Source organism: Ambystoma mexicanum, chromosome 10, assembly GCF_040938575.1.
Source record: "Ambystoma mexicanum isolate Mex_15411 chromosome 10, UKY_AmexF1_1, whole genome shotgun sequence".
NCBI lineage: Eukaryota > Metazoa > Chordata > Amphibia > Caudata > Ambystomatidae > Ambystoma > Ambystoma mexicanum.
Genome location: NC_090932.1, coordinates 1,595,824,971 through 1,595,840,015, shown reverse-complemented (window position 1 = coordinate 1,595,840,015; position 15,045 = coordinate 1,595,824,971). Strand labels below are relative to the sequence as shown.

Below are 15,045 nucleotides of genomic sequence, written 5' to 3'. Positions count from 1 at the left end.
GACCACTGGCCAGAGGTGATGGGCCGTGTTTGGCTGGTACAGAGGGGTGAAGTCTGTGTACTCTGGGAGGGGCGCTGGGCTCCAGCAGCAAAGTCCATCAGGGATTCGTGGCAGTCGCCCGTGCTCTCGTCGCTGGACTGGAAGCCAGCCCCAAGAGGCTCAGAGGTAAGGGGACAAGTGAGCGCGCCGGCTGGCCTGGGCCATCACCCATCGTCTCTCTCTCTCTCTCTCTCTGGGCAGCAGGTGGGCATTCCATCGGGATGTAAGACAGGGAGGTGCAGAGAAGCCTATCGATGGCAAGTCGAGCAGGAAGAGCAGGAACATTTTCATAATGAGGGCATGGGGCTGTGTTTACATGCTATAGAACAAATCAATAATCATGTATTAAAAATAAAGTCTTTACCAAAGGAAGATTTCCCAGATCATGACTTTCATCCCAATCTAGCTGGTGAGCATGAAGGCTAAGGGAAGAAGGGTGATCTAGCGCACCTCCTTTAAACGGAAACCGGCAAGGGTTGACATCCGAATAGGGTGCTCAAGGCCGACTGAGATGAAACACCTTATTTGTTTACCTGGCCTACCACGTGCCCATTTCATTGTGTTCCTCTTAAACTCAGACAAAAAGTCAAAGTTGTATTACAATTGTGGCTGTCCCTTCCACGTGCCGCAGTCCTCACCGACTGCCCTGTCCCATTCCTGCTGTAGTGTCAAAGGCCCGTTTTTGCGCTTCAGCAGTGTCTATGGTCCCAACGCAGTGACGGGAGACCCCGTTTATGATAAGACCCAACGAAAAGTAACTTGTAATGGCATAATTGACTCAGTGATCTTCTAGCGGTAACCAAAACACTGCCCACCATTCGCCACCCAAGAGAGGAGTGGGTCTCCCGCGGGAAAGCACCAATGGAAACAGGAAACTGCAATAGGCATATTCCTGCGTGCGTACGCATCCTGAAGCTAATCCTCTACACCTGGGGAAAAGAACAGAACCCCCCCCCCCATTAATGCCAATTCTTAGACCAGCTCCCACTCGCTGTCACAGTGTGTCTGTAGCTGGCAATCTAGTTGGTGGATCAAGCAAGGCACCTATTGGCGATTGCACAACGCGTGCCCAACCTGTGCCAGTAACCGCTTGCTTTCAAAACATGTTGAGTTTCTGCCCCGGTTTTGATAAACAGGGGGGTGGGGAAAGAGAGCTGGCTACATCTAGGACAAAGTCTCACCCACAGAATCACGCAGACCTGGATCCAAAGTTACTAACAATTATAAAGAGAGATATCAACACCTGCGGGAGCAAGGTGTCCAGATGTCCCTCAAGAGGTTTCTGGAAAGGGATAGGGACAGGCTCAAGTCCCATCTTAAACAGAAGTGCTCTGAATATTAGAAGATACAGGCAGGTCCAGTTTGTCTAAAACATGGGAGATGTACACTGGCAATAATATAGAATACAGCCATGGACATGCCTTAAAAATGTGGGGTACACAACCACACCCGCACACTACTAGTCATGCCTCTTCAATGCGGGTACAAAGACTAGGTCCTTTCTCATAAATGAGGCCCCTTGCAGGTGGCATGAGGGCTCCTGAAGCGGTGGCACGGACACCACACACACACACACACAGTACTCTGTAGAGTGATATCTTTACTAGAGTTCACACACAGTCTCCTAAATATGCAGACAGAGTGATATCTCGTAAAAGTAGCATGCATAGCCGAGCAACTACACACACTAATATATCTGAGTTGAGCAATGCAGAAGTATTGAGCACACAACAGTTTAGGACGTTGTGAGTGTGGAACATACAGAACTTGTGATGTCACTAATGCAGTATTTGATATAATGGTGCACTGGGCTGGGCTCACCATCTAATTAAGGGTTACACAATCCAAGTAAGCTGTACCAGTAGGACAGAAGATACTGCAATGGCCTCTGCGAGTAGGACACCGAGGTGTAAAAGCAGCTTTTAGAGACCATCGAAAAACATGGACACCAATTAAAATCACACCAAGAGTAGCGGGAAACAACTTAAACAGAAGAAACGGCTTCTATCTGGAACAAAGAATCCCAAAGTCCCCTAAAGGGGACGATATCACCAGGATAAACAGGATAAAGGCACTGATTCGAGTGAAATAACGAGGCGACACCCTGCGACAGTAACCAGTAACACCTCTGGGGTCACCATGAATGGACTGAAATCACGGCATGTGGCGATTACCGACAACATGCGGAAAACTGAGCTACCACCACATACATGTCTTGTGTCAGAGATACTACATGCCTTGTTATTAACACCTGCATTTCATCCCTGTTTGGTAAGCAACAGGGTGAACCAGTGCTGTACCAAAACGAAGAAGAATGGGCCTTCCACCCCATTAATGGCCCTGGAGTAATGGGTCGGCTGCTGGGAGCGCTCTGCCTCTGGAGAATCGGGGCAATGGCAAACTCTTGATGTTGCTTGAAAGACTCAAAATGTTTCCACTGGAGACATTCTTCAGATTCTGCTCGACCCTTCATTGATCGCCAGAGCGTAGATGCGCGCTTCACAAATCCCCTAAAATGAAATGTGCAGAAGAGTCAGGAATCTGGACAGGGGTGAGAAAGAGTGCATGTGACATGTCCAGGTTCTCACTCTCTGAGGGTCCCCCACAGATGTAGATGGCTAGGTTAATTTGAAGGAGTACACTTTTGCCATTGCTAGGATATTCTAAACGCCTCTGCACGCCAATCTCAACAGGCTCTCACGTGACTGGCGACAGACCCTCAAATGGCAGGCATTGCGCCCTCACATGGCAAGCAACTGACCACCACAGACGCACACAGACGCACACAGCAGACCATCAAAGGGCTGCACAAAGCTCCACAACACACTTGCTGCATAATCCCCAGTGGACCCTCCTGTAGCCGCTTTGGAGGGGGGGGGTGGGGGGGGGGGAGTTCTTCACCATGAGTAAGGGTTCAAACAATGCATTATTTGCATGTGATCTGTCAGGTGGTCCGGAAGTCCAATGTCTGCCGGTGGAGTAGTCACAGCTCGCTCTTCCGCGACTCCTTAAAAGGTGGATTTCAGGAGTCAATGACGGAGCTTTTGGTTTTAGTTCTGATTCTGCCAACAACAAGAGGAACCTGAACTCCAAAACACATGAGTATCTTCTATGCCTCCCCTTTCAGTCCTGATGAAATGCACTTAGGACATTTAAGAAGAATTCTGGTGTTTCACACAGCGCCACTATCACCTGGAATCCAGTTTCAAATCACGTAGTTACCTATGTCACTTAATGTTGTCATTATTACCGACAGTGTGGGATTCAATGTATTGACTTGAAGAGTTTAGGGGAGGAAAACATGAGTCAAAACTAACCCATAATGCACAGCACCATCCTGTTTCGCAGGCAAGAGTGTTGTGCTCAAGCTATCCTCCCAGATCAGGGACTATAAGTTCCAGCATGCATCGGTTCTCACAACCTCAATTGGCACTTGAAACTTTTCCCTCGCGTTATGTCATGAAGTTTTTATAATGCACAAATCAAGATCTGGCAAGCACCGTTTCTCCTTTGGTCACTTTACCAAATGCCAACTGCATTTTCCTTTCATCATTTCCTTATCAAATAGCTACCTACAGATACTGTGATTTACCTCTGAAAGTCCTTCAGACCCCTGCAGTACCTAATTGACATAGCACTTAAAATATGATATAAAGATATAACAGAATAGGTTCTCGCATAGCCAAAAGACTCCCACCGAGGACTCTAGAAAACCTGATCCTAAATACTAGCTTGAACCAGACTCCCTAAAAAAACGAAACGACCCTTGCAGCCACCCTATAGGCCACCTGCGCCCCTTCTAAATGAACTATACAGCTGCTTGAGTATATATGGATTTGGGTGCCATATATGGACATATGGGCCACATCCTGCACACATTACACCAAGGAGCCCAAGACACACCTATGAAACCGTGAGGTTACCTTGAGCGAAAGCATCTTCAAGTCTCCCACTGACACTGCTTATACAGCGCTTCATGCCATTCTGCTGAAGCCAGGCACTTGCAATTTACTCAAGAGAATAGAGGCGCAGATCGCCACATGGGGGGTGGGGGTGTGGACAAGAGCACAGGGGGCATCAGTAAGGAAGCAACATCACGATACCGCGCCACAAGTCTCACCAATCACATCACGCAAATATGCAAAGCTGGCCTTCAAGCTGACCCTTAAACTGTGTACAACGTTCCCAAGAGAAGCTCTGCTGTGCAAACAGCCCCGTCCGCACTGAATTGTGCAATCTCCTGCCTCAGTGTTGGGTTCCATTGGGGTCACATACAACCAGACCACGTCGTGCCTGAAGCCACAAGGCCCTGTATAGAACTAAAGAAGAAAGTGCACCCGGCCACCCTCTCCCCTCCGGCCCCGGCAAATAATGTCTCTTGTGTTATGATAAGATGTGATATTTTATTTCCATCGCACTCGTACACAAGTGTTGCAGAGCACAACAAGGCAAGGGAGGGGAACATGGGAGAACAAAACAGCGATCTTACTAGGTCCAGTGACATTGAGAACGCGCAAGTGCATGGGAAAGGAAATGGGGATATGTGCATGGAAGGGGGAGACGTGGAAAGTGCAGAGCAGAGGAGAAACAGATAAATAATAAAGGCAACAAACAGTGGTAGTGCAGCCAGCAAGTGCTAAGTGCTGTGTTTAGGGCAGCAGACAGGGTATGTCGGATAAGTGCAGAAAGAAAAGAAGGGGGCGGGGGACTGTATGGGTACAGCTACAGACCCTAGTGCGAGGGGTGGCCTGGAGGCAGTGCAGGAGGGTGAGCAGGTACCTGGGCCAGGAGAACAGAAGGTGGCCAGATGCATGGTGCTGAGAGAGAAACAGATCAGCAGGGGAGATGGGGAGCAAAGGCAGAAGAAAAGTGGAAGGTCTTGAGGTGCTTCCGGAACCAAAGATGGTTCTCCCCAAGTTTCAGAGTGGCAGGGAGGCTGTTCCAAAGGGAGGCCCCAGCCGAAGACAGATCTACCCCCATGTTCTACCAAGTCATGGACAGTGAGGGCTCAGGCGGATGGTTGTGTATGGCGGGTGCGCACCGAGAGAGTGTTGGGATCCCAGAGCTCAACAGATCAGAAGAGGAGAATACTAGGGTGTACAAGGAGGGGTGTAACCACATAAAGATGGAGGATGACTTGGGCACTAGTATGCAAGGGTTAACACACGACTCCTGGACTTGTTGCCTTAGTTCTTGTCATTGGAAGCAATTAAAATAAACTACAACATTGCATAGATTTGTAATATAACCCCTCAGGGCGGGAAGCATGGTATCTTTGCTGACGTCATCTGGTAGGCTGCATGTGAACAACAGTGTCAAGGTCTGGTGAGAAGCCAGATGTCGGGCAGCGTCTCCAGTTCTGGACGGAAAGGGGGCTCCTTAAGAAGTACATCAGAAAGCAGGGGTTACAATATGAAACGGCAGTGAGGAGTACACATTAAACATATGCCCCTAGAACTACAAGCTACTATATGAAACTGGGGCAGACTCGGGGGAAACATTAGCAAAGGTATTTAAAAAACAAGAGCTGTAACATGAGACTGGAGGGTGAGAGTTTACGAATAAAATTTAAAAAACATTCTCTCCACTGTGAGCGAGTTTATAAGAACAAACTATGTAGCGGAATATCGAGAGGAGAGGTATCATGTATGAGAAGACTAGTCAGAGTCCATTACCAACGTCCCTATGAGCTTCTGCTAATGCCTGTTCCGATAGGGTTGGGCTCGGGAAGCTTTAGCTCGCCAGATGTTTTGGACTACGATTCCCATCAGCCCTAGCCAGAATACGCTATGAAGGATCATGAGAGTTGTAAACATCTGGAGAGCTGCAGATGATTGCAGACATATGTATAAATAATGATGTTAATGTGAAATGTGAAATCATTTTTATAGATGCTGTGTGAGGGAGGAATTGCAGAAAAAAGCTTATTTTTCACCAACGTTAAAAGCGAATGTCCATTTAAGAATTGTTGATGATTAGTATAGAAACAGTAACTGGCAGACGTAAAACAGCAAATCAGTTTCTTTAAAACACTTTAGGCAGCTGTGTTCAACAAAGAACGCGCGACCACGAGTATGCAGGGAGATGGGCGCACTGGTTAGACCTGGCGGCTTGGACTCTCCATCACACTCCAGGTTTCTATTTACCAGGATGCGTTACCGCAGCCCACATGTTGCTCAGAAGAAGGCGTGCACCAGTGGATAAACAGAAAACATTGGAACCAGGAGACAACCGTTCTAGTCCCAGGTTTTCCATCTGGTCAAGCTATGATCCTTGGACCCTTCCATCTCAGATCCCCAAGCTATGATCCTTGGCCCCTTTCTCTCTCAGATCCCCAAGCTATGATCCTTGGACCCTTCCATCTCAGATCTCCAACCTATGATCCTTGGCCCCTTTCTCTCTCAGATCCCCAAGCTATGATACTTGGACCCTTTCTCTCTCAGATCCCCAAGCTATGATCCTTGGACCCTTTCTCTCTCAGACCCCATGCTGTGATCCCTGACGTTTCCCGCTCTAATCCCCAAGCTATGATCCTTGGCCCCTCTCTCACATCCCAAAGATATGATCCTTGGTCCCTTTCTCTCTCAGATTCACAAGCTATGATCCTTGGACCCTTTTCTCTCTCGGATCCCCAGGCTATGATCCTTGGCCCCTTTCTCTCTCACATCCCAAAGATATGATCCTTGGACCCTTTTCTCTCTCGGATCCCCAGGCTATGATCCTTGGACCCTTTCTCTCTCAGATCCCCAAGCAATGATCCTTGGACCATTTGTCTGTCAGATCCCCAAGCTATGATCCGTAGACCCTTTCTCTCTCAGATCCCCAAGCTATGACCCTTGGGACACTTTCTCAGATCCCCAAGCTATGATCCTTGACCTTTCCCTCTCAGATCCCCAAGCTATGATCCTTGGACCCTTTCTCTCTCAGATCCCCAAGCTATGATCCTTGACCTTTCCCTCTCAGATCCCCAAGCTATGATCCTTGGACCCTTTCTCTCTCAGATCCCCAAGCTATGATCCTTGGACCCTTTCTCTCTCAGATCCCCAAGCTATGATCCTTTGACCCTTTCGCTCTCAGATTCCCCATTGCTTAAGCTAGGGTATCTTTAGAACCAAGCTCATTCACACAATTAAGTGCTATTTCAACAAGACTTTGACCTTTATTTCAATCACCAGTGACTCCTGCATAATCTTGATAAGAATTGCTGGAAATCAAATCATGTCTGTATTCCAAGCAATAAGTCACATGACCCCTAGTCCCCCACACAAAACTTATAACACATTAATCTTCATGAATTATTTACATTTAGACCGTCCAACATAGCTAGCTGCTTGTTCAAAGTTCAATTATTTGTTAAATGGCCTTGAAACAAGAAATGCGGATTCAATATAAGCAAGAAAGATGTGTACAGAGCCGAAGGCTAACAGGAAGGAATGAGGAAACAATGAGTGTGTTAGATTTACAAAACATGTGCTGCGTTTCTTTGTGGGTAGAAGATTTGGGGAGAGAGACTGTTTTTTTTATTTTTTAATACATTGCAACTCTCAGGCAACGTGCAGAGCTACCTGGGGTCTTTCACTCATCAATTCAGGTGACATGAAAGGAGGAGTACAATCTGCCCAACGCTGGGGCCTAAGCATAACCAATATATGTGCATTGTTGGGGTCTAACCATGTGCCCCTAATGGCCATCTTGTCTCCACAGATATCTAGTCCTCCAGCTGGTACGGCCTGCTCTAGGTGACACAAAATGAAGGCTCTGCTTGTGGTAGCCACCGTTTCTCTTCTCCTATCCATGGTAAACTGTGGAGTTAAGGATATCTTTGAGCATTTTGTTCCCCCTGCCGTTGGCCCCCGAGGACATCACCCCAATGGCAGCCAGGTCCTGGACAGCCTCCCTGCAGACTTCCACAAGGAGAACACAGTCACCAACGAACTGATTCCTGGAGATGAAGAAGAAGAAGATTACCTGGATCTTGAAAAGATTATGGGGGAGGACTACGATTATACAGATATCATCGATGGGGCTCCGGAGGTCAAAGACTCTGAGACCAAGAGGGGAAACATTCTGGAGCTCTTCTCAGGCAAAACTCGGATCCAGCGGCTGAACATCATCAATGCAGACTTTGCCTTCAACCTGTATCGGAGCTTGAAGAGCAGTGTCAATGCGTCAGAAAACATCCTGATGGCGCCAGTTGCAATTTCTACCGCCATGGCCACCGTTTCTCTAGGGCTAAAGGGGCAAACACTGCAAGAGGTCATCTCTGTGCTGGGCTTTGGGGACTTCATCAATGCCAGCTCCACATACGAGCTCATGACAATCCACAACGTCTTCCGCAAAATCACACACCGGCTCTTCCGTCGTAACTTTGGCTATACCTTGAGGTCCGTCAATGACCTCTACATTCAGAAGAACTTTGCCATTAAGGAAGACTTCAAAAACAACATGAAAAACTACTACTATGCTGAAGCACAGTCTACCGACTTCTCGGATCCCACCTTCCTCACCAAGGCCAACCATCGCATCCAGAAGCTCACCAAAGGCCTGATCAAGGAAGCCCTGGTGCATGTTGACCCTGCTCTTCTGATGCTGATTTTAAACTGCATTTACTTTAAAGGTAAACATTATTTCCGTTTTATTTTACAATTCACACAATACAGTAAGATTGTTCCCTAGACTAACTATTCTGACAGAATGAGGCTACATTTGCCCACAAAGATGCCATATTGTCAGCCTGTGATTGTTACTGCAGTTTAAACGTTCATTTTGGTTCAGTAAGTGTGAAACCTAGGACATGGAACAGCCAGATGTATTGTGAAACTGTATTTCTGATAGTACAGTGCATGCCTTTTAACAAAGGGACCTTGGACCCTAGTTGTAGACAATAGTAGGTCAATGAATTATATGTTATGAACAACTTAGCAATGCTGAAAATGGTGGCAGCAGGATCCCCTCACCATTGAACTTGGTTTACAACAGGAGATGGAGTAAGAACACAGAAAAGTTTCAGGAACACTGGTACCAGGGACACTGGTACAGACAGTGCAGTCACAGATGTACACAACACACCATCATTTCAATAATAGGAGAACTGCAGGTTAGTTGTATGGCAACTGTGCGAGTTCTCAACATTTGGGAATTGCAAACTAAGGTGATGGTGGCAGCAAAATTGGAGATCTGGAGATAAGGGGTCCCAAAAAGCCAGAATACAACAGCGTTGGGGATTCCTTTCGTTGTGTTAATGCACACTGGCTGCCTGTTCAGTGCAAACATTAATGCAGTTGGTATTATCCATTTATGATCAATACTTAGAAAGTGGCAGCAAAAAGTCATTTCAATGTCATTCTGGTAGTTTGAATAAATCAATGTGTTACAAAAGATAGTTTGCGGTGCGCTTTACACTAGTTTATTCCATTGCAAGAGATGCGAATGGAAAACAACAAAGAGAAGTAATTATCAAACCAGCACGGCATATACTATCTTTAGAACCACGAGAATGCTCGCTCAACAACTTGCAGAAAATACCAAAATATAAAAGGTCACAGACTCATTGTACCTCCCATTGTCTTTTGAAGTTAATAGCGAATATGACCCAAAACATTGGAAGGCCCCCACACATTACCAAAATAATTTCGTCCGGGTCTGTGGCTGTGCAATGGTAGAAAGTTGGTACGTCAGCTTTTCTTGTTGTACTGGCTTTTGTAAAGTATTGGTGCATGGGGGAGTGAGCATGAGTAGAAGGAGGTGTCCCGTATTAGAGAAGGTTATGGAGGGGAAGCGGGCGGTAAACTGTTTTGTTGCAGCCTGAGAGCCAGGCCTGGAAAGCCTGGCTTCAGCAAACCTGGCCTGCGACAAGACATCATGGAACCATTTGGAGGTAGTTACAGTCCTTATTCCAATGAGAGCCAATGGCAGCCTCCTGTGAGATGAGGCAGGCCAGGATACTCTTGCCAAGGTCTCGTAGGTACATTCACTGTATTTAGAGTGTGGATGCAGAACATCTGTGCAAGGTAGCAGTAGTTTTGTTATGAGAAAAGTCTAGCACCAGTACACAGATTTGTAATACACAATGTGTACTGTGATAAATCACAGGGTATAGAGCCCATTTCAAGGTGCATTGAACTTCAATGAAACTATTTTCAGACTATTGACTAACAATTAGACGCTGCAACTAATTCTAGTCTAATAGAGAAGACGGGGCCGAGCTGCAGCAGGCAGGGGCAAGCTGGATGGGGGCGACGGTCTTCGTTTGCTGCCAAGACATATGAAGGGGGGCTGCCCGAGTAAGAACCTTGGACCAACAGTTTCACAGGTGGGACATTTCCAACAAAGCATTGCTCCACTGACACTACTTTCAGTAGGCACACAATCATGTTGCTACCTGCCGAGGATCAGAACAATCGGATGCGTTATGTGTGAAACAGTGTCCCATGTTTTCTGCTGCAGCCACAATGCACGCAGGGGCATGGCTTTAAATTCTCACTTTCCTAACAGATTCCAAACACTAGAGGCATGAGATTGATGGCTTTAAAGAACCGCATTCTGGCGTGAATGTATTAAAGACTACATTTACATTGATGTGGTGATATAAGGAAGTGAATAAGTGGCTAAGCACAAGAGGTGCAGAACTGATGCCTGCTGACCACTGTGGGTTGTGCAGAGCGAGAGAGCTACCGTCCTTCTCGGTAGCTTCCAGATATTATTTCCCTATTTTGGAAAAAACGCCATTACAACAAGAAATAGAGTTTAAGGGGGTACCCCCCATTTCCCCTATTTAGTTGTAAGAATCCTGCACGTTATAAACCATGTCCGATCTGGGGGGCAGATCACATGCATAGAATTGGTTCTAATCGATTACTTCTATTAGTCTTAGGTTATTGGTATCTCAATAGATTTTAAATCCAAACACAGGTTCACAGCTTTTTCTTTCGGTGCCCATACCGTCAAACCTTTCATCCAGACAATGCATTCAGCTACAGAACCAATTCCCAGATCGAAGCTAATAGCCCCAATAAAAGTGAAAGCGCAGGACGTTAAGGAAGGAAAGAGGCTGAAAATCGACTAAGCATTGCTTTTGCCACTTTAACCTTGTAGCCTTTCAATCCGGCACTCTGACAAGTTATACTCTATTTTTTTTATTCACATTTTATAACTTTAAAAACAATTCACATAAAACCAATTACAGTTTATCTCTTTAAATAAAAAAAAATAAAAAAAATAAATAAAATCCCCCACAGTGTTTATAACGGAGCTAATACATGTCCAGGAAACTACCCCATATCTTTGCAAAAAAAGACAATTTTTTCTTTGTCGATAAATCAACCTTTCCATATTAGCCAATTTCAACATTTCATCCATCCAGACATCCACTTCCGGAGACAAGTTAAATTCTAATCGAAAGTTTCGAGAGCGTTCTGAGCGCGTGTGCATTCCTTAAGTAGGGCGACTGGGAGTGACACGATCGACACACGCGGTGGTCGAGGGACCACATCGAGCCACACTACGCCCCTTCGAATGTGTCAAAGCAGCAGTCGCTGGATGGGAGAACTACGCAGATGAGGAATCTGTGGGAGAATGCAATGCATTGAAGTGTGCTGTTACTCCTAAATGTTGCAGCTCCTGTCAAATACTGCAACTTCGAGCACTCCACCTCATGTTAGTGCCAATACAAGTGTACATCGAATAGCTTCACAAAACCAACTTTTACATCAGAGATTTGAACACTGTGGTCCCTGTAAGTGCAAAAAGCCTGGCACATTCATTCCATGGTTTGCATCCTGGCTTATGAGCATGCACTACACAACGGCACACAGCGCTTGAGGTATGATCTGTCAGACACACTTCTGGCTCTTGCAAAGCAAAGAGATGGCAGGAAAGAGGAGGGGTGCCACCTATATCTGCGCTACCAGACGTCAGAAGAGGGATGGATGGAACTGGGGATAACACACAAAACACAGCTTAACAGAGCAACACTATGTGTAGTTTAGAGGAGAAAGCAGTGGGGAAATGCAGCGTCTCAGATCTAAAGTCAGGAATTTGTGGTAGGCACAGACGGCCGGGCTGGGGAAGGACTAGTTCAGTGAGTTTTTTGGTAGGGTAAGCAGGTGTGTTGGTATGATAGGCACAAACAGATTTCAAATGGGAAGGAATTCCAGAGTTGATTGGCAGCTACACTGCAGGAGCCCTTTCCAGGTCAGATTTGTGCTCTTCATGTGGTTCTAACTGGTCAATGCTTCTCGCTTCTCCGTCATGGTCAGTCTTTGGATCTGTATCCAGGTTTATGTGCACAGCTTTCTGCAGGAAACATCAGTATTTGGAATTTCACGAGGAGGGAGGTTTGATTGTGTCCCTGCTTGAAGGCAGCAGCAGCAATTTGAACCATCAAGCGCACTTACTAGTCACCAATATTCCCTAGGAATAGGGAGTTGCATTCTAGGTCAAACAATGGTGCATTGAATGTAGCTGGTCAACGCACACTGTACATCTGCAATCTATTCTGCCCCCCCCTGTGCAGCCTGTTTCTCACTGTGCTTTTGTCCTTTAACACACAGGGACCTGGGAGAACAAATTCCCCCTGGAGCAGACGCAAATCATGAACTTCCGCCTTAACGAGAAAGAGGTTGTGAAAGTCCCCATGATGAAAACCAAGGGCAACTTCTTGGTGGGGTCGGACTACGAGCTGGACTGCGACGTACTGCAGCTGCCTTACGTTGGCAACATCAGCATGACCATCGTGGTGCCTCACAAGCTCTCCAACATGAAGGTTCTAGAAAAGCAGCTGACGCCCCAGGTGGTGGAGCGATGGCAGAAGACCCTGGCAAATAGGTGAGGCACGGCCATAGGGAGAACCTGGGGGGGGGGCACAGCTGGGAGAGGGAGAGATCACCATCGGAAATATCGTTTTAGGTGTTTTCCTTGCTGTTTACCATATATGTTCTACTATGATGAGGTATGAGAAGGTCCTTAAAGTACATCTCTGAAGGTTGACAAATAACAAAAAAATCCACCTTGGCTGTCCTTCTATGCAACGTCCTCATCACTGTATGTCTTGCCCTGTACTTATAGAGCATAGGGATCATTGTGCATTCCATTACCATGTGCAGCTGAAAGTAATTGATGTGCCTGCATCATGCCCACGGATGGCTGGTTGTAGAGGTTAAGAACTTAGAACGGGGTAACCTGAGTTATACCATAGAGAGAATACAGAGTGCATTCGATTAGAGGTGCTGTCTACTTAGCTACTCAAAGTTTTGAGTTTGAAGTCAGAAACACAAAGCCTGCTACAGATCTACCAATCAGTAGAAGGCTAACAGGATGGATGCGGTTGGGGTCTATGTGGTTACGGCATGGGGCTATGTGTAGAGTGCACATCCACGTATTGGCGTCTTAGCAACAGTGATGTCTTCGGGGTTTCAGGAGGTCAAACTGAGTCAGGGAAAATCCACATTTTTGGGCTCCATGAGTAATACGGGAAGATTGTTCATTGACTAAATCTCTTTTCTGCGTTCTCCAGAACGAGAGATGTGTTCCTGCCCCGTTTCAAACTGGAAAAGAGCTACGACCTGACCAACGTGCTGGGCTCCATGGGCCTGAAAAATCTGTTTGAAAATGGGGATTTCTCAGGGATATCCGAAAAGGACATCAACATTGGCCTGGTAAGTGATGTTTACAATCCATTCCACCCACATCCTCCAGTAGCACGTCAGACAAACTCATACACACTGTACCCTTATTCTGTGCGTCATAAACTGCGGCTTGGAAAAGTCCAGAGTTTAAAAAAAACCCAGAGAACTTACAGTTTCAGTGTTAAAAAGGGGATTCTGAAATGGTCTGGAGGATGTGTGGGTGAGAACATTCAAAGGGCACACTATCAAGTTAACCACATCTTAGTGCTGTTCCTAAAAAAAAGCAAACATACAAACCTGGGGTTAAGTTAGTGTGCTTCTTAGATTGTGTGGCTTTTCAGGAAATCTCAGGATTTGTTTATCCTAGAATCCTAAGAGGGCAGAAAGGAGGGTCCTCCTTCTTCTGTGGGTAATGACTGTGAACCAATCTCCTCCCTTAGTCAGTGTCTGAACTTTGGCTGTACTATGAAACAAAGGGAAGCTGATTTCAGATGGCTTGAAGAAATACACGGATTGGTTCTTAATGACCGAGTAGGTAGGAGCCAATCTATCCACACATTCTTCGAGGTAACCTTAATGGAGATGTGGACCTTCCTTGTGAGTGGGGCGGGAGGGCAGGGAGATAAAGACGTAGACGTACAGCATATGGAAGCTAAAGAGAAAAGATGCCAGTGACCTGATCTGTTTTTTGTAACCCATGGATTAAAGGCTCCCGCTCTCTTTTCTCCTCTCTCCTTCCTCCTTTTCTGCATAGTTCAAGCACCAAGGCTCCATTACAGTCAATGAAGAGGGGACGCAGGCGGCGGCTGTGACTGTGGTGGGCTTCACACCTCTCTCCACCCAAGCACGCTTTCTGGCAGACCGGCCCTTCATCTTCCTCATCTATGAGCATCGCACCAGCTGCCTCCTCTTCCTGGGCAGGGTGGCAAACCCGGCAAAGTGTTAGCCATCGGAGCCCCCTATAGTCCAAGCTCACTGTTGTGTTTTTTAAACTTGAAAAAGCAAAATATGTATCTTGAAAAAAAAATCTATAAAATGTTCTGTAAGCGGCACTACTGGTTCATTTTTTATTACAAATCATTAAGGGGGTGGTTGGGTTTTCAGTTGCCAAGGACAAAACACCACACGATTCTTTTGATCACAAGTAGTTGCACCAAAAGGCCATTTTTTTAAAAAAAGAAATAAGAGCACCCTTAGTAACCTCGCATAAACATTTCCAAAGATTGGACTTCGAATACATGTCACTCAGACTCCATCAATACATGTATTTTTTTTGAAAATGTTTCAGTTGATTTATCAACTTTTTCAATGAGAAACATTACAGTGAAGCATACAACCGAATGATTTGACAATGACAAGGTTTACAGTGCAATCACAGTTA

The 15,045-nt window shown here is 46.2% G+C and overlaps 2 protein-coding genes across 3 annotated transcripts in view; one reads left to right on the top strand and one right to left on the bottom strand.

Moving 5' to 3' along the window:
* PI4KA (phosphatidylinositol 4-kinase alpha) overlaps positions 1–15,045 on the bottom strand; it is a 2,470,135-nt gene that overhangs the window by 1,658,005 nt on the left and 797,085 nt on the right. The window lies entirely within an intron of this gene.
* On the top strand, positions 100–14,716 carry SERPIND1 (serpin family D member 1). Its single transcript, XM_069620414.1, has 5 exons — positions 100–165; positions 7,744–8,656; positions 12,591–12,864; positions 13,553–13,694; positions 14,419–14,716. The coding sequence occupies exons 2-5, from the start codon at positions 7,789–7,791 to the stop codon at positions 14,608–14,610; spliced, it is 1,476 nt and encodes a 491-aa protein (XP_069476515.1). The 5' UTR covers positions 100–165; positions 7,744–7,788; the 3' UTR covers positions 14,611–14,716.